This window comes from Dama dama, chromosome 23 (assembly GCF_033118175.1).
Source record: "Dama dama isolate Ldn47 chromosome 23, ASM3311817v1, whole genome shotgun sequence".
Taxonomy (NCBI): Eukaryota; Metazoa; Chordata; class Mammalia; order Artiodactyla; family Cervidae; genus Dama; species Dama dama.
This window is the reverse complement of record NC_083703.1, coordinates 12,250,063-12,277,277: the sequence shown is the minus strand read 5'-3', so window position 1 is coordinate 12,277,277 and position 27,215 is coordinate 12,250,063. Positions and strand designations below refer to the sequence as shown.

Here is a 27,215-nt window from a genome sequence, read left to right as displayed (position 1 = left end):
CTTTACTATGACGTTGAGCTAATAATAGATAACGCCAACATATTGACTATCACCACACACAGCAACTCACCTTCTTTTGCCTCCTCACTGAATCTGGTTACAGACACAGAAGGGGCCACCCTCCAGTCTTCCTGATATTAAGTCACTCAGACAAAAGATGTAGACCCGCTGTCCATGCCCTGCCCCTCCCGATAAATCTGCAGAGCTTCACCACCCCACAACCAGAAAGAAATGGGTGTGAATGTGCAACAAGTGGTGGTAAATTCCACCCTGTGGAACATTTTCCCTCTTTCTTTATTAGAGGCTTTGATTAACTTCAGACATCTTCACATATTCCAACCAGTGCTCAGATCTTTCCAACAGATTCCTATCCCAGCGGTAAAATGAGGCCATTCCCTTGGGGCTTACCCATCTGATACCTGGTCGTGTGTCTATCTTAATCCCAGACTCCTAATCTCCCCCTGCTCCCCGCCTCTGCCCGTGGCTGACCACCAGGCGCCCCTGCGGAGCACAGGGGGCTCTGCTCAGTGCTCTGCAGTCACCTGCCTGGGAGAGGACCTGGGAGAGAACGGATACGTGTGTAACTGCACCACCGCGCTGGGCACCCGAAACTGACGCGGAAGTATAAACCAACTACACTCCAACACAGAAGAAAAATACAATCTGCATATGAGGTTGCTCCCAAGGCCCTCAGGGAGCCTCGGCAGCCTGGCCTCCACCTGCCTCTGGGCCGCGGCCCCTACAGCCCGCTCCCTGACTCCCTCCATTCCTGCTGCTCTCAAGTCCTGCCACGCTTCATTTCCAGTGGACACGCTTGTATCTAAATGGTAGTAACCGATAGTGAAAATGAGAATTACGAGCAAATTGTTGTAAAAATATTCTAGGTAAACCCTAAATAACAGTGGGAAGATTAAATCAAGAAGAATTTTGCTAAAGCTCACCACTTGAGTCCCAAGTTATGTTTTAATGATAAGTAGATGCATTTAAAGAGTTGAGAGGCTTTAAGAATAAAGGATCAAGGCTAAAATGTTTCCCATATTGACATCTTTCAAATTGACATGAATAAAAATAAAACTATACCAACAAATATGACACAAAGTTATGACAAGCTGCTGAAGCCAAAGTATGACATGGCCTCTGGGAAACCTGCAATTGACTGTCAAGGTAATCCATGTAACTGAAGCTTAATTTCTAAATGTTCATTTAGGTTTGAGCATGCTTCATCATGATACTGACATGTGGTAACATAAAAATTAAAATTAGTACCTTACAAGTAAAAGAGTAAATTGCTAATATCTGTCTATATAAACAATCTAGAACTGAATCTCTTAGTATTTCATAAGACACGATGTCTCGAGTCAAAATAAAGCATTTCTCGGGTCTAATTTTTATTTGCTGGATACAAGGTGTGCTTTTAGCCTGGATTAGAGACCACAGATTCACAGCCTGTGTATTTTTTTATAGTCAACTAGATTCAACATTTAGCCAGAATCTAGTCAAATTCAAAACTTTGAATTTTCTTTCAGGAAATCTGAGACTTATTTCTCCTTCTGGATACTTACTTCTCTTTCTGCTTTCTTATTTTCGTACTGACACAGTCTCTCTTTTAAATGATTCCGTTCACTGATTAACTCCTTGTTTCTTTCTTCTAGCATCAGACCTTGTTTCTCCCTTTCAGCGTGGAGTTTTCTGACGATCTGCTGAAATTGGTCTTGGATGCCAATGACTGTCTTCTCTTTACTGTCGGCTTTGTTTTGCGCATCATCCAGTTGCTGTCGGAGCAACATGTTTTCACTCTGGAGTTGAGATAATCTCTCCTCTAAGGATTCCTGCTTTCCAAGGTATTCATTCACTTTGCCTTGTTCGTTCCGATACATGTGCTCAGCTTCCTGCTTTTGACACTCGGCTTGGTGAAGGTCTCTCTGGACACGTTCTAATGTCAAGGTCTTTTCTCTAAGATCATCTCTTGTGCGCTGCAGCTTGATTTTTAGCTTATCGAATTTACGCTCCACTGTAGACAGTTGCTGGGAAAGCGCCTTGCTGTTATCTTTTAGGTTAGCCACTTCAGACTCCATTTTGTCCTGCAAGCATAACCACTCGTCTTTTGCTCTCTGGAAGGCAAGTGCCAGGTCTCTTGGTGATGTCTGACCTCGATCAGGATCGTGTGAGGCAGCAGCCAGTTTAGAACGGTAGGATTTCACTTCTGTTTCCAGTCTTTGTTTGCTTTCTTTTTTGTTCTCCAGCTTAGACTTTAGCGTCGTATTCGCAGCTGCCAGAACATTAGGCTGGCCTGTATCCTGGGATATAGTCTTTGTTAACATTTCCTCAGTCAGTTTTACCGCCTTTTGAGCATCATCACTCTTTGCTTTGACAATTTCAATGTCCTCAAAATAGTTCTTTTCCTTTTCCAGGTTCTGACTTTTCACTGCATCTATTTCCAGTCTTAGGCTGGCAATTTCTTCCTGCAGAATGTGGTTTTTGCGCAACAGGTCTTTTGCTTCTTCGTGACCAGCAGAAGCCTAAGTGAAACAAAGGAGATTTTTAGCTAGTACACAATAAAGTAATATTTCATGATTTCCTCTGAAATGAAAGATTATCCTGTCTGTTTATACACTGAAAAGTGTGTCTCCAACTGGAAAAAATAAGGTTCGATACAAACCTCAGATTTTATAAAAGCAGAAATGTTCGGACGTTCAAAACTTTAATTGAAGACAATGAATCCATGAAAGTAAAAAAAAAAAAAAAAATCCCAAGACACTTTTCAAGAAGCTCAGCCCTGGAGAGGCTTTTCTCTGAACTACAATAAACCCAGAAGGCTTAAAATAAAAGATTTCCAGATCTGACTGCACTTAAAGATTGCATCTGATGTGGAATATTTATACAATGGAAAATTACTAAGTCATAAAAAAGAATGAAATAATGCTATTTGCAGCAACAGGGATGGACCTAGACATTATCACCCTAAGTGAAGTAAGTCAGACAAAGACAAGTATTATATCATACTGCTTATATGTGGAATCTAAAATGAACTTATTCACAAAACACAAAGACACAGAAAACAAACTTAGGGTCACCACAGGGGAACGGGGAGGTAGGGGAAGGGATAAATTAGGAGGTTGGGATTAACATATACACACTAGTAGATATAAAATAACAACAAAGATCTACTGTACAACATAAGGAACTACACTTAATATTCTGCAAGAAGAATCTGAAAAGGAATATGTGTGTACTTGTGAGTGTGTGTGTAAGTGAGTGTGTATGTGTGTTAGTCACTCACGCATGTCTGACTCTTTGCGACCCCATGGACTGTAGCCCACCAGGCTCCTCTGTCCATGGCATTTCCCACGCAAGAATACTGGAGTGGGTAGCCATTTCCTTCTCCAGGGGATCTTCCCAACCCAAGGATTGAACCCAGGTGTCCTGCATTGCAGGCAGATTCTTTACAGTCTGAGCCAGCAGGGAAGCCCCATTTATGTAATATACACACACATATACAAATACATCTGAATCACTGTGCTGTTACCTGAAACTGACGCAACACTGTAAATCAACTACAATTCAATAAAAAACACCACTTGCTAGCTTTGTAAACACTGCAATTGTACCTCCTATCGAGCTGCTTCACAGTAAGACTGTTGACTCTGTATATATTTAAATAGATAAAATTTCGTACAAAGGTTTTCCTTGAGAATATGCTACCTTCTAACATTTTAATAGGCAATTACAAGAATTACACCTATGGACAACTGTACTAAGTACTTCCACAAACATCAATTAACTCATTAGCTATGATGATTCTGGCAAGGGAGAAGTTAAAAATATAAGTAAGCTGCAGGCTTCTCGCCAGGTCCTCTGACTCTGCTAGTCCTCTCACATCAAACCACAGTTACTTCTCTAGTACAAACATATAAATACAAAATGAGCCTCCTATTCCACTCATGGCACATACACTAATGGTAAATAAGGTAAAATTTAGAGAGCTCTTCTTAGAAACCATGAGATGATTTGCTGCTGCGATAAATTTCATTATCTCTCCATAATGTTTAACATAGTAAGATGGGGGAAATACAATGAAAAACACTTAATAACTATCACTAAATATACATTAGGGCATATCTGTCACTGCTTTCAGAAGTTCCTTCTACTGAAATCAGACACTACACAGGGCAGAGTGTTCATTTTCTCACAAGTAGAAGAATGACATCCAAAATATGGTCTCTGAACTCCCTATAGTTTCCTCCTTACCATCAGAAGTGATAAAGTAACCCAATGATTGATCAAGGAAGGAAATTCACTACCAAAACCCAGAATAACTATTATTAGTAGCAAGTGCTTTTTTTTCCCCTTGGTACAGGGAAGGCACTTTTATAAGTTTATTCTAAAGATACAACTGTTTTAAGTGTTGAAAAGTGCTTCTACAATGGACATCTCAGTTATCTACAAACTGAGAAACTGTAAATGATGTGAAAAGGTCGTTGACAGGGCACTGGTTACAGAAGTGACAGTGGAGCCAGGAGCGGACTCTGATTTAGACACTGGAGGTGAGCACGTGCATGCAGTCACAGACACGCTCACCCCAGAGCAGAGCACTTGGTCAGGTAGCGCAGTCGATGTGGGGAGCACACACAGTCTGCCTGGCCTAAAGCGCAATCAGGCTCCCGGCTCCTTCGAGACAGTCGTGAAAGGTTTGAGATCAATTCCTATGGGAAATAATAAAGTCCTCTCCTTGAACGAGGCCATTGTATGTCTCTACTTGACTGCTGTAGACAAATGGATGTGAATTACAAATAGGACTTTCCCGAGCTCTCCCTGAGAGGTTTTCATTGTGGGAGATCTGCTGCTAGGACCTTGGGGATGGGACCCGGTCTGTGTCTGAGAGGGATATCGGCTGGGGAGTGAATTCCTCTGCTCTGAGATGCCACTCGACAACTCTGCAGAATGAAGGACAATCAACTTCAAGAGTGTCTGGTTTCTACCAACCGCTGGAAAAATCCACGGGGAACATTCCTGCACCTCTAGAGGACGCCAGTTAAACACACGTGTCCTTGAGGACTCTACTGTGAGGGAGAACCCAGCTGGGAAAGCTGGAGCCAGCTCTGAGCTGTCCATGGGGCACGTGGACTGGAGGGCTGACGGGCACAGAGGGAGGGGGTCCAAGACCCTCAGCCACCTGCCAGATTGAAGGCCAGAGGTAACGATGTAAATTTAGGCACGATCTTCCCTCCCCAAGCCCCTTCTCTTCTAGACCTATTCACTCACCAATTGTCCTTCAAGGCAGAAGGATCTGTCGCCTGAGGCGAGCGAAGAGCTTAACCTCCAGTTTCTACACCAATCTCAACCCTGTGGTTTCTCAGTAACTATTGTGTGAGCTACTGACATGACCTCTTCCTCCCTCTGATCGAAAAACTGCACCCAACATTTCAGGATTACAGAATTCTTATTTCTGGCCTTGTTACTTGGGGAATTTTGAATTTCTTTGCTTTTGTTTTTAAGAAGTAACCTAAAATTTCCTGTAACACTAAATAAATGGCACAACACTAAATAAGATGGTACTTTTCCAAAAAAGGGGACATTATAAATAATATTGAGAAATAGTCTTAGAAATTTGAAGTTTTCACCACAGATTGCTCTACCTGATTCCAATTGTTTCTCACAGTCTTCAGTTCCATTTCGAGTCCTCGGAGACTGAACTCTAATTGCTGTTTCATTTCAATTTCTTTACTATGTTCGTCTTCTACTCTTCTTAACTGCTCCCTAATTTTTTCATATGACATATTAGTGTTTCTTCTCGTCTCTTCTTCTTGCTTTAAGGCGAATCTGAAAAATTTAGAGAGCTCTTCTTAGAAAATCATGGGATTATTCGCTGTTGCTGCAATAACTTTTGTTCCCACTTCACAATGTTTAAAATAATAAAAATGGGGGGAATGCAATGAAAAACACTTAATAATGATCACTGTTTTCATACACAGGGTTAAGAATCAAATTGCATACAACTTTGTTTTTCTTTTGTCTTGAGAAAAATGGCTACTTCATACATCTGTGGGTGGGAATGTAAAGTAATATAAACTCTTTGAAGAACAGTTTAGAAATATAGATCACAAGCCTTTTTAAAACTTCTCATACTTTAACCAAATAACACAATATCATTAAAGAAAAATGTATTCAAAATAATTTGAAAAGGCAGAAATGAATTTATAGAAAAGATGTTCCTTGCAGTATTAAATAGAATACAGAAAAGTGAAAAACAACCGAAAGTCAATTTGGTAAATAACTAATGGGGATTCCATTATGGTGGACTCCTGTATGGTCATGAAAATGATGATTTGGAAAAATATACGTTAGGCTATTAGAAGCATTCACTGTTAAGAACCTGCTATATTATTTCCAAGAATTTCATACTCCATAATACACTTTCTCTCCTGTAAAATCCAAGAGGATAAGTTAGTCCTTATAACACGCCTACATCTCTGCAGTATTATACGAAACAACAGCTCAAACATTTCTTTAAAAGTGAGATGTACGGTACCTCAAGCTGCCGAGCTCTAGTTCCAACTCTACTTTCTGATGCTCTAACTGTGATTTTACTTCTTTGGTTTCTGACAGCTCTTTTTGTAGCCCACGAACCTTACTTTTCATTTTGTAAATTTTTCCTCTAAGTAGTTCACAGTGACTTCTTTGAAAATCTACTGATCTTTCATAGGAAAAAATTGCATCCCGAATTTTCAACAAGCTACCAAAATCTGCATGACGAAGAAAACAAAGATAGACACACACAAAAAATTATGTGAGTAATTTTTGAATATAAAGAACTGTGCCTTTCACAGTCACTCATCCAGGCGCTGAACAAATATTAAGTGTCTATAAAGTGGAAGACATTATTCTAAGATCTGAAAATAAAATAGACGCCCCTGGCTCTTGTTTAGCTTGAAGTCTAGTACAAGAGAAAGACAAATCAAAGAATTATGACCTCAGATAGATACTATAAGAAGAGACAGTTCTATGATAACACAACAGAACTTGACACAGATTGGGTCCAGGAAAGACTTCCCTGGGAAAGAGGTGTCACACTGAGACACGAAGGATGAGCAGGAAGTGGTGAGCAGAGGAGGAGGAACAACCCTGTGGACAGTCTCCAGCTGCCATGTGTTTCTAACCAAGACAGAGGGAACAGCTATGGGTTTACCTTCCTCAGCGCAGCAAGCAAAAACAACACCGACAAAATACAGGAAACAATGAATTTCACGACAAAGGACTTCAGGGAATGAAGGACAATGATTCCAGAAACACAGGAGGTTAGCCTAAGGAATGCCCCAGCTCACTGCCTGGAGGGAATTTCCAGGCCGCCACAGGGGGGAGAAGGAATGGAAGCTGAGTCCACCAGACTTCCCAAGTGGAGGTGATGAAGCTGAGAGTCTGGGGAAACCAACGCGGGCAGAGATCGCAGGTCAGAACCGTGGAGAGGAGAGAGTGGAACACAGAAAGACGACCCTGGAGATCTGAGGAGGAGCCCCTCGGGTATTAAGCAGAGGAATGAACAGTGCACATGTGTGAGAAACCACATGAGACCAGGGCGAAACCATCTGAAAAGACTACAGGAAATGGTGCCTGGTGCTCACTCACTCCAAGGAATTCTATCTATTCTCCTGAACCAGGCTGGAAAAACTACTTGCCAGCAGAATGAACAGGGTCGTCAGCAAGGTCTTGCCTCCAAGGCAGGAAACAATCAGCCCTAGCCCCAGGGCCCCTCTGGATGCACCTAACAAATCATGAGGAGGAAGAGCACAGAATGATCTCCGGAAAACTCTCCATATTTGGAAACTAAATCACACGAATCTAAATTACCCTTGGATCAAAAGTCTACAAGCAATAAATGCTGGAGAAGGTGTGGAGAAAAGGGAACCCTCTTACACTGTTGGTGAGAATGCAAACTAGTACAGCCGCTATGGAGAACAGTGTGGAGATTTCTTTAAAAACTGGAAATAGAACTGCCATATGACCCAGCAATCCCACTCCTGGGCATACACACTGAGGAAACCAGATCTGAAAGAGACACGTGCACCCCAATGTTCATCGCAGCACTGTTTATAATAGCCAGGACATGGAAGCAACCTAGATGCCCATCAGCAGATGAATGGATAAGGAAGCTGTGGTACATATACACTATGGAATATTACTCAGCTGTTAAAAAGAATTCATTTGAACCAGTTCTAATGAGATGGATGAAACTGGAGCCCATTATACAGAGTGAAGTAAGCCAGAAAGATAAAGAACATTACAGCATACTAACACATATATATGGAATTTAGAAAGATGGTAACGACAACCCTATATGCAAAACAGAAAAAGAGACACAGAAGTACAGAACAGACTTTTGAACTCTGTGGGAGAAGGTGAGGGTGGGATGTTGCGAAAGAACAGCATGTATATTATCTATGGTGAAACAGGTCACCAGCCCAGGTGGGATGCATGAGACAAGTGCTCGGGCCTGGTGCACTGGGAAGACCCAGAGGAATCGGGTGGAGAGGGAGGTGGGAGGGGGGATCGGGATGGGGAATACGTGTAAATCTATTGCTGATTCATGTCAATGTATGACGAAACCCACTGAAAAAATAAATTAATTAATTAATTCCAAAAAAAATAAAAAAATAAATTACCCTTGGATCAAAGAGGTAATGAAAAGAGAAAGGACAACGTATTTTGAATGGAAGGAAAACAAAAACGTTAAGACCAGCAGACATTTTAGGGAACTGACGAGCTGATTCTAAAATTCATGTAGAAAGAAGGGTAAAAACTAAAACCAGATGGAACTACACAATTGTGACCTTTAACCAGAAAGCAGCAGCAAAGAGAGGCAACAGTTGGGCTTGAAGCAAGGGGGTCGCATGATGAGACCTGAATGCTTAAAAATAGGCAATAATTACAGTTGCTGTGCAGATTGAGGTTCTGCCAGGGGGAGTGGCAGGGAAAGAAGTCCTGAGATGATTTCAGTTACTAGGAGGGAAATGATGCTCACCTGACCTTGGGTGAAGGCACAGGAAAGAAGCGTCAACAGAAGGTTCAGTGAGTGAGGAGGATCACAGGCCTGTGGCTCACAGGATACACTCACCTTCATGTCCTTTCAAAGCAAAACATACTCCTGAGATGCCCAGCACTGTAACATATCCCTGGCTCTAGAGCAGAACTGACAAGGTGTGCACATATCCCTACGCTGTACACAGACAGGCTTTCCGTTAACATTTACACTGCGCTCCTACCTTTACACCCCACGTCGAGAGGTTCTACTTGCAAAGTGGAAATCGTAGAGTAAAGCATGTCGTCATCCTCAGAAACAGTCTCAGAAGACTGAGTTAAGTCATCCAGGTCGTTCACATAATTAATTTGTTCTTTGACCTACACGTAAATAATACTGTTTCACAACGTCCTTAAAATATGTATAAAATATACTAAGTGTACAGAGGTGACAAATCTCTGTATCCAAACAAAAACAGACATTTCTTAGAAGAAGAGATTTTTATCAAAAGGATAACTTTATCAACAGGGTTTCTAGATGATGTGTTCAAAGTCAACCTCTCTAGAACAAAGGAAGATTTTCTATTTTACCACTATTCCTTTTACAAAGTATTTGCAACAAGGATAATATTCTTGAAAGTTCATTTTTTTTTTACTATACCTTCTTCTTTTCATGCGGTGTTATCCTTGCAGGCCTAAAAGAACAAATGATTCTTTTCAGGCTAATAGTAAATATTCAAAAATACAAACAATACCTAAACTTTTCTGTTTTATATAAACTCTTTGCATTGGCAAGTAATTGTCTATAAAGGATGCAGAAATAAATAAGAGCAGCATTAAAGAACACAGAAAATATATCAGTAATATTAATAAAGTATTAAAGTTAGATCCAAGGAAAAGGAAAAACATAAAGTTACTTGCGTTGTGTGATAGGAAACAGTATACCAGTGTTTTTTGCACCTGTTCTTTTCAATAAGAACTAACTTTTATGGCAATGTGACCTGTCTAGGAAGTATTCTTCCAGTCCTTCTAAGAAAGAAACCCATTTGAATGACCAAGATGCTAGCTTTTTGAGGACATCCTATGCATCATCCATGCATTGTTAGAAGCACCTGACGTGTCTTGCAGGCATTCAGGCCTCACAGTCCTTCTGGGAGATGGGCACACACAGAGGCTGCGGGACGTGCCCACGTCCCTCAGCACGTCACCAACCTCCCAGAATTCAACCAGGGAGTCAGCGTCAACACTGCTCTTCCTAAATGTGCTGAGAAAGTAAGACTGAAAAGCCTTTGAAGTAATATGATAGCAAATGAATCTATAGTACTATGTCAGGTCTAGCTATAGCTATAAAAAATGATTTCTGAATCTTAAAACATATTTCTCAAAAATTAAAAAGACTTCAGAGGTAGGCAAGACTGGAAATCTACTGTCCATGAGGTTTTGTTTTTTTGTAAAGAAATTCATCAACAGGCATTCATTCAACCACTCTGCTGCTTCTTCCTGCATCTGACGTACGTGTATTGAGCACACAGTATGTGTTAACGACACTCTTAGTACAGGAAGCACGGTTTTTGTCATTTAGATCTTTATCATCCAAAAGGAATAACTTGTGAAAGACTGCTAATAATGTTTTTCTATTAAATAGAAACAAAATCTTCCCCTTTTCCCTGGAATCTATAAACAACTATGAAGGTTAATATGATGTGATGTTTCAGAGCACCTTACAAAATCATAGCTACTCACCATGTCACTATCAACTGGAATCATCAAGGAATGACCATATCCTATTCAGTATAGCCTAAGTGTTTGTAAATTCACAATTATGTAATTTTTGAAAATCTATATATGATACAATTAACTTAAGCAATCATCTGCATAGTCCATTACACAGGAATTTTACACTTCAGAACCAATGAACAAGCCCTTACCATAAAACTATACATGAACAGGAGTATTATGTACAATTAGGTTACTATAATACTTTAAAGATAATGCCATACAATCAATAAGCTTTCTAGGGTTGGAAATGCAAACAAGACTAAACTAAATAAACACATCCTCTGCTGGCTCATTTCCAATAGCATACACACTCTAAAAGCTCCCTTCTTAACATAAAACAAGAAACACCTGTGAACTCCAATTCCTCTTCAGTTACCATCCAGTTCTTCACTGCCTGTCCCAATAACATTCCCTACGGAACGTTTACGTGTATTCCCTACAGTCCAGCTTCCAAGGGGGCTATTTACTGAAATGATGTCCGGCCAGAGGCACTGTCCTCACCGTGACCTTTCGGCAGTGTCCGTCACTAGAGGTGAGCAACCTCTTGTCTTGGCCTGAGCACTGTAGAATGCCGCTCTATTTCCAGAAGAACTCAGTGCTAATACTTCTTCCCCTAGAAACAAGGAATCTGGAGAAGGTACCTGTCATCACTCTGAGCCACTTCCCTCAAAATGCTGTCATCATTCACGTGCAGCAGACCACCAGTCAGCGAATCGGTCTTTTCAAATATTGGTGCAATCACACATCCTCCTGGTGTCCATTTGCCATTGTTCTTTTTCTTTACGTCCTTCCTGTGCACACCAGGATTGCTACTTTAAAAAGTCCACAAAAAAGCCAGTGTTTTCTAATAATTCAACTGATAAAGAATAAAAACCAATTCTTATAAAATCCCAACTCTTACCCATCTTAAGTCATTGATTAATTCACAGAATAGTTATGAAGTACTAACCATATGCAAGAAAACAAATTCTTCCTTCAAACACAGATACGTTTATGATACAATATGATATATAAAAGTTGACATATGAAAGTGATAAGTGAAATAAGGAAGGATTTGCAGAAGAAGTGAAGAGAGGAGGTCAGGAGAAACAGAAAAGGGAGAAAATCATTCCACTTGGAGATTCGCATGTGAGCACAAACATCAGGCATAGGGCATCTACAATGTTTCCGAGGAACCTGGAAGGAAGAGCACAGAATACATGGAAGGAAGTAGAGAGATGCATCTGGAAAGACACTGAGAAGAACCTCAAGGGTTACACTGGAAACCCGGATGGAATCCACTGGCTAAGCACCTTGACTCTTACACATGGGAGTCACAAGTAGATTTACACTATATTTTTTATTTTGCTACTAAATATAATAATGGTGAACTTAGGGACGTCCCTGGTGGTCCAGTGCTGCCAATAAAGGGGGCAGGGGTTCGATTCCTGGTCAGGGGAGAGCCCACATGCCATGGTGCAACTAAACCGTGCTCCACAGCGACCGAAGCCAGCACCCTAGAGCCCGCGCTCAGCATCAAGAGAAGCCACCACACTGAAGCCCAAGCACTGCAGCGGCAAGGACCCAGCGCAGCCAGAAATAAATAAAAAGAGAATTCACAGAAAAAGTAACACTTCATTCAGGCGGTATTTCAAATGACATGAGGCACATATACCATGAAAGAAGAAGTCAGGGAAATATTGGGCCAGGGGAGGAGAGTTTACTTGTAAACCACCCGCACGATGCGGTGACAGCAGCAGCATGGCTGAAAGACCGATGCTTCATCGGCTCTCCCGCCATCAACAGCAGTTTGGCCTCCATCCATGGACACACTCAGAGTGCTAGGAGGAAAACCTGCCAACCGAGAGGACTCGATCCAGAGAAGCTGTCTTTCAGAAGTGAAGGAGAAATAAAAACTCTCCCAGACAAAGCAAACCTGAGGGAGTTCATCACCACTAGTCCCGCCTCATAAGAAATGCTGAAAGAAGTCCTCAAACTGAAATGAAAGGATGTTCATTAGTGACATAAAATAAATTTAAATATACAACACACTCACTAAGGCAAGTATGCAGTCAAATCCAGAATACTCTAATATGTAACATAGTGGTATGTTAACGAAGGAAGTCTAGTAATAAGGTTAAAGGACAAGAGTATTAAAAATAACTATATCTCTAGTAAAATATAAAATCTGTACATCACAAACATTAGCTCAAGTTAGAAATTATTTTATAGGAAAATAACAAGTGACCTGCTGTTAAATATTGATATAGGCTTACCTATAAGAACCTTCATTCTGCATAGCAGGAAACTCCTGATTGCTGTTTCCTCCACTCCTTCTCTGCTCAATCAATCCCCTCTCATCAGCAGCATCGCATACATTGTCTGATACTTCCACTTCACTACTTTTGTGCTTCTTTTCTTCTTCAACCTTTAATCAAAGTTTAACACTAAGAATAATTGCTATGTATTTATTATAAAGATCTTTGGTTTCAATTTTATTATTTGACTCAAGTGTTCACCTTGAATTTAAGTGATAAAAATATTTTTGTGTTCATTTTAATTTTATCACGTACAAGTCACTGAAATTTTGTAAAATTTGCTCCTTTCTATTTGAGGAAAAGAAACAAAATTCCCAAAATTTCAAAAACCGCTTTCTTAATAAGATGTAATTATTTATATTCAGTCTTCCCCACCTGACTGGCAGCGACAGAGAAATAGAAAGACAAAGACACAAAATCTGTCCTCTTTCGTCTTTACCACCTGCATTTTCCATTAAACACCCAGATGTAGAGGAAGTGACACCTTCGCACCTCAGAAAGGAAACATTCTTCTCTCTGCACTAAACCTATTCTTTCCCTTCTGCCTTTTACAATTCTTTTTTCACTTGGATCCAGGAGATAGCAAAAAAGTGATGGTGTTCAGTAAATTAAATGAACCAGAGTTTACCAAAACACAAGGAGCAGAATGAAACTGAGGAGTTGTTAGTGAGTGTGGAATTCTGCAATATTAGTAATGCTTCCCAATTCCACATTCAATAACCACCAAACCTTACAGCTAGAGGGTATAGAAATAATTACCTAGTACTGCCCCATTATTGACCAAAAACAGCAATAAAATAAAAAAATGCTCAAGGTTTTGTGTCAGGCCCCTAAACTGGCACTCCCTAGCATTTTATGGCACCAAAAGAGATGATACAATTCTGGAACATTGAATGTGACATATTACCAAATGAATTCATCAGATTAATCAGATAAGTAAAAAGTGTGACATTGGCACAGTAACTCAATGCCTTAGTTGGGGGTAGGGCTCATCCCCCCGCCTTTCTTTTTTTTTTTTTACAGGAGAATACTTGGAGTTGTTTTTGTTTCTTTTTTTTGTGTGTGTGTTGTTCAAACTCAGTCAAAGCACCTCTTACACAAAAGAGCAAACAAATACTTTTTAAAAACCTATTACTGAAGAAAGAAAAAGCTCACAGCATCTCAAAGCTCAGTCTTCTTCTTTGCAGATAAACACTTAATTTTTTTTTTCTTTTCTGCTCAGGGTTTATAGTACCTATGGGCTTTCCTGGTGGCTCAAATGAATCCACCTTCAATGCGGGAGACCTGGGTTCCATCCCTGGGTTAGGAAGATCCCCGGGAAGGGAACAGCTACCCACTCTGGTATTCTTTCTGGCCTGGGGGATTCCATGGACAAAGGAGCCTGGCAGGCTACAGTCCGAGGGTTCACAAAGAGCTGGACACGACTGAGCAACTTTCTCACACACACACACACGCACACACACTATCTATGTAAGAAAATCACACCTGTCAAAACTTTCCACATTTTAGAAAACAACATACTGGAAAGATCTGTCTCAAAAGAAACATCTGGGAGAGTGATTAAAGCACAGGTGGGAGCACACGTATTTGTTGTTAAAAAGACCCTGAAGCGGCCGTGCTGGAAATCTAAGTGCCCAGCGACTGCAGAAAGCAGAGAAGCTCACACGTGTTGAACCACAGTGAAGAGCGTAGAGGGAACACGTGTTCATGTCCCATCTCAGTCAGTGCTTCCTTCCCATTCTGTGGAAACACAGCTTATATTTAACCCAACAGAGTTAAAGGGAAAAACACCACAAAACCCTAGCTGATTATACGTCTTAAGCAATTTCCATGGTGCTTATTCTGGCTCAGAAGACCACATGGTACATAGCTGAATGACTTTCCCAGTCCATATGAAAGACTGACATAGAAGAATTAGATACTAGAATTGATGGAAGGACAAAAGCCATGAAAATAGTTTCCTGAATTCCTATTATTCAGATAATAATCGATTTCTACACAATTACCTCCTTGGATGACCCTGCTTTATTCATAAGTGGAAAATCAAAATGGACCAGATCATCAAGAAAGAGAAAAACCAAAGCAAGAGAAAATGAACCTCCACCTCTTTTGGAAGTTGAATTTTCTCTTTTTCCAGAGCCAGCAACTCTACTTGTAACATGTCTATTTCATTCTTCAACCTCTGCATATTCTTCTCTAATTCTTCATTTACATACACTTCAGATGCGTTGTGACTATTAGGTGGAAAAGAATTCCCATTTTCTAACTCGGGTTCCATGCTTTTATTGTCACTAGCACTGCAATTATCTGCATGCAGTGGCTTCTGGAACCAGTCCTGTATTGCTTTATTTTTCAGATCAGTATTTTAACAACAGCAAGGGGGACGTGAATTTTTATTTGAATCACATGTTTCATCTTACCAGAGTAGACAAGCCACAGACTAGAATGACATGCCTGTCCCATGTCTAATGTCTGATTAGTGGGATCTTGCCTCATATTTTGTGACATTTGCATATCAATCTCTTGGTCTTTCACTTCGAATATAACTACTGGCTCCCCTACTTTTTCATTTGCTGTATCATTATAAAAACTCTCCTCAGTTTTCATAAACACATGTTCAATGTCTAGGTGATAATTTTCAAAATCTACTTTATTTTCAGGGAAACAAAGCTTTGAAGATGACCGACAAGTCTATCCAAGGGACCCAGAGTTTACAGACCACAGAAAAACATTTTGGAGACTGGGTTCTTTTTGTTCAGGAAATGCTTGGAATACTAGAGAGACAGATACTCCAAATGCATCTTTTTCCTCACAATCAGGTATATTATTTGTGAGATTAGGAGATATTTCCTTTGGGTTTGCTCCTTCTTTAGGGTTATCACGTAGTGGATCTTCCTCAAGACAAACCATAATGTGGTTATTACTCACAAAATTTCACTGAACTTCCGCTTTAACTCATTTGAGATGGGTTTTAACTTATCTTTGCATTCTAATTTGCCTTGTTTGGTACACATTTTCTCATACAGTACTACATCAGAATTTGAAATTTACAGTTTTACATACCTGTGAATGGTTATTTTCATCTTCATCAAGTTTATCTTGTTCTTCCTCTGTTACCATTTCCAAGTCTAGTTCTCTTGACAGATCTGCATGTGTAGTTAAAATTACTTAGAATGGTTAGATAAAAGACATAACCCTCATTTAAAACACAGATCTAAGACATTGTATCAAATGACAGATTAAATCAATCTTAACCTTCAGCTGAATATTTACTTCTTTAAGAACTACATTCAGGGACCTAAAAACTTCAAGAAACCACACGGGAAATACCAGATGTCACCAGATTATAGGCACACAAACAACTCAGAGATTCAGTCACAGATTGATCCAAACATCAGTGAACAAAGCAATCAGAAACCAAACAAAATACAGGAGAGACATATAAAGTCACCACATCTTCTCTTCTCTACTTCATAACAGGACCTTTTTAACAACATGCCAAGCATTAACTGCAACATTATTCATGGTTTACAAAATTCTTCTTACTTTTTAGCTTTTATCAGTTCCTTCATCTGAAATGCTTCCCTCTACTCTTCCGACAAATAACTTTTCATCTTTTGAGGCTCAACCTGCTTTGTGAAGTTGTCTTTGATTACCACCATCTTTCCCCTGATAAAGAGGTATGTCTTTCCTTGTAGCTACCTTAGCACTTTAAAGATTTTTCTGGTGTATCTTTCTAGATTTTCCTAGTGATAGATATAGATCTGAACTGTAAATTATTTCTTCACATGTCTATCCTCTTGGCTCCTAGACTGCAGAGGATAAGCTCTTAAAAGTCACCTTGGTATATACAGCGTTGTTTTTTTTTTTTTTTTAATTTATTTTTTTATTGAAGGATAACTGCTTTACAGAATTTTGTTGTTTTCTGTCAAACCTCAACATGAATCAGCCATAGGTATACATATATCTCCCCTTTTGAATCTCCTTCTAATCTCCCCCTCCCATCCCACCCCTCTAGGATGATAAAGAGTCCCAGTGTCTCTTGCTCAATAATTATTTCTCGGGTTTCTGCTCAGTACTAGACCCTGGAGTTTAATGAAAAATATAGAAAAAGGTGTCAGGGATGATTTTTCTAGAGATAATGCCTGTGCGCAGACTTATACAGGTCACGGGAACAGAGGGCAGAAGAGGGAGAGCATTTAAGGCTGTAGAGCAAGACGGGGGGAAAAGCACACCCCCCACAGGGCAGAGATTTGTCCAAAGCAAAGGGACCGGGACTGATGAAGACCATGGCATCCGGTCCCATCACTTCCTGGCAAAGAGATGGGGAAAGAATGGGAGCAGAGACAGACTTTATTTTCTTGGGCTCCAAAATCAGTGCAGATGGTGACTGCGGTCATGAAATTAAAGGACGCCTGTTCCGTGGAAGAAAAGAGATGACAAACTTAGCATATTTAAAAGCAGAGACAAAAAAAAAAAAAAAAAGCAGAGACATTACTTTGCCAACAAAGGTCAGTCTAGACAAAGCTAAGGCTTTTCCAATAGTCATGTATGGATGTGAGAGTTGGACCAAAAAGAAGACTGAGCCCCGAAGAATGGATGCTTTTCAACTGTGGTGTTGGAAAAGACTCTTGAGAGTCCTGTGGACTGCAAGGAGACCCAACGAGTCAATCCTAAACAAAATCAGGTCTGAACATTCACTGGAAGGACTGGCACTGGTGCTGAAGCTCCAGTACTTTGGCCACGGGATTTGAAGAGCTGGCTCATTAGAAAAGACCCTGATGCTGGGAAATTGAAGTCGGGAGGAGAAGGGAATGACAGAGGATGAGATGGTTGGATGGCATCACTGACTCCATGAACATGAGTTGAGCAAGCGCTGGGAGATGGTAAAGGACAGGGAAGCCTGGTGTGTTGCAGTCCATGGGATCGCATAGAATCAGACACAACTGAGCGAGTGAACAACAGGGACAAGTGACGAGGACATCAACAGCAGTTCAGAATTCTACAGCAAAGGGCAGAAAGGGCTAGAGATTTAGGGTCAGGCAGAAGTCAGATTATGAACGCATCAATGGCGCTTTACGAGGTCTAGACATTAATGTGACTCAGAGTGCCTCATGGTCACGTGTGCTTTTGAGATTGGTGACTCTAAACACCACGGGACGGATGAATCTGAAGGGCATATGAATGACCGGAGGAAGACGAATCTGACGGCATTAACTGGGAATAAAAAGGTGATGCAGGCCTGAATTGAGGGAAGTGTTTACAGAAATATTTAGGATATAAAACTTCAGGGTACAGTATAAAATAAATCTTTAAGAAACCAGTAAGTGTACAAATCCAGGGACCCTGCAGGAGTAGGTTCTGCTCGTTATTTTATAAAACATATTGACTGAGAAGAAAATGATCAACATGAACTGACTGAAGTGGCTTCTATTTTATATTTTTCCTGTCTCACATCGTCCAGTGTTGAACGGACTTCTGGAGGCATTTTATTTGAATTTGTTTTTCCTGGGCCTACCAAGCTCACAGAGAAACAAGAACAAATGACTCAGCTGTATAGATTAAAAGGAAAAAAAGACAAACACGTTGAGTTTAGAACTTGTAGTCACTATTCTAGGAGATAACTGAGAATCCTCTGTAAATGCAAAGGTGAGGATAGAAAAGAAAAAAGTACAGGAGTGAAAAAACAAACAGTGGATGATTTCTTACCATAGCCCTGACCATATGACTGATTAAAGGTGCTAAATTAATTCGTATTTATGGACAACACATTATTAGACGTGGAACTGTCTAGGAACTGTCAGGTCTAAATTTTTTCAGAGAAATCAAAGAAACAAGCAAGAAATGTAAAAGTGAAACTTTAAACCCTGTGTCAACACAAGGGCCCCTTTATCATTTCACATCCAACCATGCCAATGGTTTAAAATGGTGGTTCTGTAGTGTGCCCTGAGAATTCCTGAAGTCCACAGACCCACTGGGCCAGGGGGTCCAAGAGGTCAAAACTATTTTCACAACAACTCTAAACGTTACTTCCATGCTCAATTACGTTCTGAGTGCACACAGGAGTTCTCCACAGACAGGATATGTGATATCAGAAAGCTAATAACTAATGGAATTAGCCATTATGATTGTGTGTACCTGTATTTTTACGTTTTTTAGTGTTATTTTCCAGGAGTCTCCGGCGGAGGCGAGGGTCGGAGGTGGCCTGCTGCAGGGTCGGGGCACTGAGTGCGGCAGTGCATGCGTGGGACCTGTTGAAGGAGGTGCCATTATCTGCATTACCTCCACCATGGTTTGGCCTCAGGTCAACCAACAGGGAGGGAACACAGCCCCACCCGTCAAGTGAAAATTGGATGAAAGATTTACTGCGCATGGTCCCGCCCATCAGAACCAGACCCAGTTTCCCCCTCAGTCAGTCTCTCCCATCAGGAAGTTTCCATAAGCCTCTTATCCTTATCCATCAGAGGGCAGACAGACGGAAAACCACAATAACAGAAAACAAACCAAACTGATCACATGGACCACAACCTTGTCTAACTCAATGAAATTATGAGCGAGCCATGCCATGAAGGGCAACCCAAGACAGACGGGTCATGCTGGAACGTTCTGACAAAACATGGTCCACTGGAGAAGGGAATGGCAAACCTCTTCAATATTCTTGCCTTGAGAACCCCAAGAACAGTATGAAAAGGGAAAAAGATAGGACACTGAAGGATGAACTCCCCAGGTCAGTAGGTGTCCAATACGCTACTAGAGATCAGTGGAGAAATAACTCCAGAAAGAATGAAGAGACGGATCCAAAGCAAAAACAACACGTAGCTGTGGATGTGACTGGTGATGGGAGTCAAGTCCAAGGCTGTAAAGAGCATAGGAACCTGGAATGTTAGGTCCATGAATTAAGGCAAATTGGAAGTGGTCAAACAGGAAATGGCAAGAGTGAACATGGACATTTTAGCAATCAGTGAACTAAAGTGGACTGGTTTGTGGTTTCGTCCGTAAGTCGTGGCCGACGCTTACGACCCCATGGGCTATTTGTAGCTCGCCAGACTCCTCTGGCGATAGGATTTTCCAAGCAAGAATGCTGGAGTGGGTTGCCATTTCCTTCCCCAGGAGATCTTCCTGACTCAGGCATCGAACACGGGTCTCCTGCACTGCAGGTAGATTCTTTACCAACTGAGCTACCAGGGGAGCACCCAAATGGACTAGAATGGGTGACTTTAACTCTGATGACCATTATGTCTACTACTGTGGGCAAGAATCCCTTAGAGGAAATGGTGTAGCCATTAGAGTCAACAAGAGTCCCAAATGCAGTACTTGAATGCAATCTCAAAAATATCACAGTAATGCAAGTCTATGCTCTGACCAGTAATGCTGAACAAGCTGAAGCTGAACGGTTCTATGATGACCTACAAGACCTTCTAGAACTAACACCCAAAAAAGATGTTCTTTTCATTATAGGGGACTGGAATATACAAGTAGGAATTCACAAGATACCTGGAGTAACAGGTAAATTTGGCCTTGGAGTACACAGTGAAGCAGGACAAAGGTGAACAGAGCTTTGCCAAGAGAGCATACTGGTCATAGCAAACACCCTCTTCCAACAACACAAGAGAAAACTCTACACACGGACATCACCAGATGGTCAATGACAAAATCAGAGTGATTCTATTTGTTGCAGCCAAAGATGGAGACGCTCTATACAGCCAGCAAAAACAAGACCGGGAGCTGACTGTGGCTCAGATCATGAACTCCTTATTACCAAATTCAGACTTAAGTTGAAGAAAGTAGGGAAAACCACTAGACAATCCAGGTATGACCTAAATCAAATCCCTTAGGATAATACAGTGGACATGACAAATAGATTCAAGGGATTAGTTTTGATAGACAGAGTGCCTGAAGATCTATGGATGGAGATTCATGACATTGTACAGGAGACACTGATCAAGAACATCCCAGAGAAAAAGAAATGCAAAAAGGCAAAATGGTTGTCTGAGGAGGCCTTACAAATAGCTGAGAAAAGAGGAGAAGCTAAAGGCAAGGGAGAATAGGAAAGATATACCTATTTGAACGCAGAGTTCCAAAGAATAGCAAGGAGAGATAAGAAAGCCTTTCTCAGTGATCAATGAAAAGAAATAGAGGAAAATAACAGAATGGGAAAGACTAGAGATCTCCTCAAGAAAGTATGAGATACCAAGGGAACATTTCATGCAAAAATGGGCACAATAAAAGACAGAAATGGTATGAACCTAACAGATGCAGAAAATATTAAGAAAAAGTGATAAGAACACACAGAAAAAAAATATACAGAAAGGATCTTCATGATCCAGATAAGCAGGATGGTGTGATCCTTTCCTTAGAGCCAGACATCCTGGAATGTGAAGTCAAGTGGGCCTTAGGAAGCATCACTAGAAACAAAGCTAGTGGAGGTGATGGAATTGCAGTTGATCTAATTAAAATCCTAACAGATGATGCTATAAAGTGCTGCACTCAACGTGCCAGCAAATCTGGAAATCTCAGCAGTGGCCACAGGACTGGAAATGGTCAGTTTTCATTCCAATCCCAACGAAAGGCAATGCCAAGGAATGCTCAAACTACCACACAATTGCACTCATTTCACACGCTAGCAAAGTAATGCTCAAAATTCTCCAGGCAAGGCCTCAACAGCACATGAAACATGAACTTCCAGATATTCAAGCTGGATTTAGAAAAGGCAGAGGAACCAGAGATCAAATTGCTAACATCCGTTGGATCATCGAAAAGGCAACAGAGTTCCAGAAAAACATCTACTTCTGCATTATTGAACACCCCAAAGCTTTTAACTGCGTGGATCACAACAAACTGGAAAATTCTTAAAGAGATGGGAATACCAGACCACCTGACCTGCCTCCTGAGAAATCTGTATGCAGGTCAAGAAACAACAGTTAAAACTGGACATGGAACAATAGACTGATTCCAAATAGGGAAAGGAGTACGTCAAGGCTGTATATTGTCACTCTGCTTATTTAACTTATACACAGAGTACATCATGCAAAATGCCGGGCTGGATGAAGCCCAAGCTGAAATCAAGATAGCCAGGAGAAATATCAGTAACCACAGATATGTAGCTGACACCACCCTTATAGTAGAAATCGAAGAACTAAAGAGCCTTTGGATGAAAGTGAAAGAGGAGAGTGAAAAGGTTGATTTAAAACTCAACAGTCAAAAAACTAAGATCTTGGCATCCAGTCCCATCCCTTCATGCAAATAGATGGGGAAAGAATGGAAACAGTGACGGACTTTGCTCTGGAGGGCTCCAAAATCACTGCAGACAGTGACTGCACCCATGAAATTAAAAGACACTTGATCCTTGGAAGAAAAGCTATGACCAACCTTGACAGCATATTAAAGAGCAGGGACGTTACATTGCCAACATCAGTCTGTCTCGTCAAAGCTATGGTTTTTCCAGTAGTCATATATGGATGTGAGAGTTGGACTGTGCAGAAAGCTGCACACTGAAGAATTGATTCTTTTGAACTGTGGTGTTGGAGAAGACTCTTGAGAGTCCCTTGGACTGCAAGGAGATCCAACCAGTCCATCCGAAGGGAATTCAGTCCTGATTATTCACTGAAAGGACTGATGCTGAAGCTGATGTGAAGAACTGACTCAGGAAAAGACGCTGATGCTGGCAAGACTGAAGGCGGGAGGAGAAGTGGAACACAGGGGATGAGATGGTTGGATGGCATCACCGACTTGCTGGACTTGATTCTGAGTAAACTCAGGGAGTTCTGATGGACAGCCTGGTATGCTGCAGTCCATGGGATTGCAAAGAGTCATACACGACTGGGTGACTGAACTCAACTGAACTCCATACAGTAAACATCAATAGACATAAACAGAAGTGCCTTGGAATTCTCAGTCATTTTTAGAAGTATAATAGGATCCTAAAGCCAACAACTTTCAGAATCACTCTTTCAAATATTATGTCTATCAAACAGTCATTAAAGTATGATTACTTCAGCTACTTCTAATAATCAAAGACACCACAAACTCACACACACACACACAAACACACACACAGTCTGCTAATTGAAACATCGCATTTGCCTACATTCATCTGTGTAACAACACTATAATGAAATAATTATAAGCTGAAATACAACTGACATATTAGCAAGTGAAGTTTTACTCTAGGGAAAGTTTAGAGTTCAAACAAGCATTTTTGGACACTGGAAAAGACACAGAGTCTAAAATTTAATCTCTGAGAGTTTCCTGAGAAGTATAGAGATTCCAAACTGAGAACTTCATGGTATTGAAACATATACAGAAACATCTTGAGTTGAAGCTTACAATTTAAAAATTTCTTGTTCTTATGCTTGTAAATATCCTTTGTTTCAAAACACAGGTATCAACAATAACATTTGCCTTATGTATGTCCAATTCTTCAATTACATTTGCAAAGAAAATGTTAGAAGTATGAAGACTGAGCATTTCAAATATTTCAGTGTCCCTCTTTCCAGAGGTAACTGTGTACTGCAAAATTTACCTGAACTGGATGTCTGTAAATCCTTCATTCTGACTGTTTGATTAGGAACAGAATCTTTCACTCTGACTGCTGGCTGAATGGGGTTTGGAGACAAGTTGATTACTAAATAATGTACGTATGAGACAATCCACAGTTCATAACTCAAGATAAAATCATAAACGTTCCTACCTTCACGTTAGGGTATTTCCCAGGAGACTCTAAAAGGCAAAAGGGACACAGAGTCAATCACATGTAAACATGAAAGTCAGCTATACATCCATGCAGACTTAGTACTGAGCAGGACCCTCACGCTCTGCCTCGGCACTGGATACATTCAGCTCTAGTGTCTTCTTTTTAGGGGGATCTAGGGACACTGGTAAGACAGGCATATGAATCCACTAAAGATAGTGAGGAAAAAATAGGAACACAGGTTCACCAAAACATGCAGTTAAGATTTCAAAAGTAATATTACGTTCTTAATGGCTTTATAAAACATTAACGTGCACATAGACCAATGGGAACATGCTGACTGATGAGGAGAAAATGGATCTTAAGCAGAGAAGCAAGTCATGAACCAAGAAGATAAACGTGAAAGCTGATGGTACAATGCAAGAGCATATCTTGAATGCAACATGGCAGTCATCATTTACACCATTATATGATAAGTATTTATCATGTTCTTCAATCTGTCCATTCATTTAAGAAGTGGACGGTTGGGATGACAGTTCACTAGAATGTATAATTCATTTCTCATCAAAGACAGAGTAATGAACTGATTAGCCTGCATATACATTTGTAGAAAAATGGCTCATAAAAATATTCATTTTTTTCCCATATCCATGTGGGCTACTGGTATGCCTACATATCTTGGCTCCTCTAGTTTACCCATCTAAGTCTCTCGATCCACTCATGCAAGATGGTATATAAGACACATCTAGGAAATAATGTATAATAAATCCTCAATATTGAAATACAATTATCAAAAAAGAAATCATACATTTAATTGCCACAGAATTATTAGAAATTAAAAATCTTGCATGTTTCAAAATCAGTGTAGTATTTATTAAAAGTATTTCTAGCATTTAGGGAATGAACCCTATTAATCTGTTTGGCTTCAAAATTTAGTTTGGTTTGGTACATCATGCTAATGCTTCAAAGAATTTCTATGAAACAACTTTCAAAGAATCAGCTATCTTTATAAAAAAAAAAAAGTCAATGCTTCCTTTTTCAAATTAATCTAATTTGAATAACAAATACCAGCACAACATATATCTTTGATGCCTAACAGTTACTCGGAAGGGCTGCGGTCTCCCCCACTTCTAGCACCCCCTCCCGCCTCCAGGATTCTCTGGAGCAATAATGATCTTATTTCTTTTCAGGGTAAATACACTGAAGTCATCTAGAAGGAGTTCTCTCGTGTCCTCATCAACTCCAAACTCACTTCCCTAAGGCCTTCCTTTCCTCCCTTTGTCCTTTCACTAGAGTTTCTCCTCTCTAAATGGTAATCTCTGGATCTGTGGACTTAAATCTTCCCCCTTGGCATCCTTTCTATGGATCATCCCTACCATTTCTTTCTCCCTCTTTGCTTAGCACTGGTATCTTCCACCTATAACTGCTACGTCAACATTTTGCTGAAACACACTTAAAAACAGAGTTTGCTTAAAAACTCTGGCTACAAACATGCTCAGAAAGAAAGACAAGATAATGCTTTTCCTTGATCCTGTTATGTCCTGCACTATCCAATGCTCTTCTTCCAGACTGCTCTAAACCCAAGGCTACACCCTTGCTACTCAGAGAGCTTGTTAGAAACGCAGATTCTCAGACCTCCTGCTCAGCATGTGCACTTCACACACGGTCCCCAAGCGACTAATTAACATTTGAGAAACTCTGGTCTACACGGGAGTCTGCTTCTATATGACTTCAACTTAATTCATTCTCCTGAAAGCTCAGCCTCTGTTTCTTCATGTGAACACATCCCCCCAACCTGAAATGGTGTTAGAAGTTGGAAACCTTCCAGTGGACTCTCTAGGAGGCTGTGGTTTCCTTGGTCTCCCCATCACAACCCCTGCTCTCTCCTCCTTTCCAGTTCTCTTGTTTTGTCCCATGTGACACCATCCTAGAAAGCAGCGACATTTCATTAGACATCAATTTGCACACATTTACAGCTGAGCACCTATGCCCGCACTCCTCCACAAAGGACAAAACACAGCTCTGCATGCCTAGGGACCTCAGTTCTGAATGTCTTCCTAATAACGAGTAAAACAGGAAGAGGGGAGAACTTTGCTGTTGTTCTCTGACAAGTTTTGGTGCCGGAAGCTCACTTCAAATTCATCGTCCATGTCAAATACTCTCCCTTTATGTAAAGACCTTCATTACTTATTGCTCCCTTCCCGCACAGACCTGTGCTTCCTTTCTTCATGTCCTCCCTGTACCCTCTGTCTCTCTCATCCTTCATTCCCTCTTCCCTCTTCTTTCTTGACCTTCCTTAGCTTGTGGAGTATCTTGAAACAGAACTCATAATTTGTTTTTGGTCATGTGTCACTTGGAATCTTAATTTCCTGAGCAGGGATCGAAACTGCACCCCCTGCATTGGAGTGTCTCCGGACTCTTAAACATTGGACTGCGAGATAAGTCTACGAACTAATAATTTAGCTCCTTAAACTGGATTCTCAATGTAATCTGTGGTAGACACCTGATAAGATACATAATTGCCCTCCTTTTCTCATCTTTTTTCTCACTACCCATCTGACAGGTGATTTTCTTTGCCTATCAGAATGTATCAGCATTCCCATTTTCAATCAATGTTCTGTCAAATGATTTTTCAGTAAAATACAGTTCTTACCTTCTACTTGTCTATTTAATGTCTTTTTTCCTCTTTGACCAGCAGCTCCAGGTAAATGATCCACATATTTCTGTGGAAGGCTCTCAGAGATACTCTGCTAGAATGAATGATAAAAATGAGTTGTAGGAAGAGTTCCTAATCCCTTCTGAAGAAAGTACCCTACTTTTAACCTGGTTAACAGGTTTTCCCAAGATCCCACAGTTGCTATGTGACAGAACCAGGATGCTGAATTCCAACACGGTGCTGCATCACCAAGCACTGGCTGCCACATCTAAGAGATCAGGCCCTTCTTATCTCCTTCCATAGCTGCCACCTTCAAACAGGGCACCGTTACTTTATGTTGCTTCAAGTACGGCTGCCATAAAGGTACTCTGCACGTGCTACTTAAGCTATCCAAAATGGTTTGTGCTTACTAAAACATCACTAAAGCTAACTGCTGTTATTATAGCCCCACATATTTATTACTATTCCTCATGCTTTTGCTTCTCTTCAAATGTTCCTTGCAGATCAACCTGACAATCCAAATGTAGTAATATGTTCAAGGTTCAAGCACTACCTTGTCAACATCGATGTGGTTAAAAAAAAAAACCACAATCGAAATGAAAATCAAAACTACAATGAGATACCACCTGACACCAGTCAGAATGGCCATCATCCAAAAGTCTACAACAATGAATGCTGGAGAGGGTGTGGGGGAAAGAGAACCCTCCTGCACGACTGGTGGGAAGGTAAATTGATACAACCACTATGGAAGATGATATGAAGATTCCTGAAGAAACTAGGA

The 27,215-nt window shown here is 40.6% G+C and overlaps 1 protein-coding gene across 1 annotated transcript in view; it reads right to left on the bottom strand.

Moving 5' to 3' along the window:
• Positions 1-27,215, bottom strand: part of LOC133044573 (ankyrin repeat domain-containing protein 26-like) — a 112,576-nt gene that overhangs the window by 55,818 nt on the left and 29,543 nt on the right. Inside the window, exons 11-22 of the mRNA XM_061125987.1 lie at positions 26,432-26,528; positions 23,779-23,807; positions 23,611-23,683; positions 16,152-16,234; positions 13,047-13,198; positions 12,707-12,766; positions 11,433-11,582; positions 9,674-9,707; positions 9,258-9,393; positions 6,530-6,743; positions 5,637-5,820; positions 1,563-2,519 (exon numbers count right to left, since the gene is read on the bottom strand). Coding sequence (XP_060981970.1) covers positions 1,563-2,519; positions 5,637-5,820; positions 6,530-6,743; positions 9,258-9,393; positions 9,674-9,707; positions 11,433-11,582; positions 12,707-12,766; positions 13,047-13,198; positions 16,152-16,234; positions 23,611-23,683; positions 23,779-23,807; positions 26,432-26,528 — 2,169 coding nt within the window. The remainder of the gene's footprint in view (positions 1-1,562; positions 2,520-5,636; positions 5,821-6,529; positions 6,744-9,257; positions 9,394-9,673; positions 9,708-11,432; positions 11,583-12,706; positions 12,767-13,046; positions 13,199-16,151; positions 16,235-23,610; positions 23,684-23,778; positions 23,808-26,431; positions 26,529-27,215) is intronic.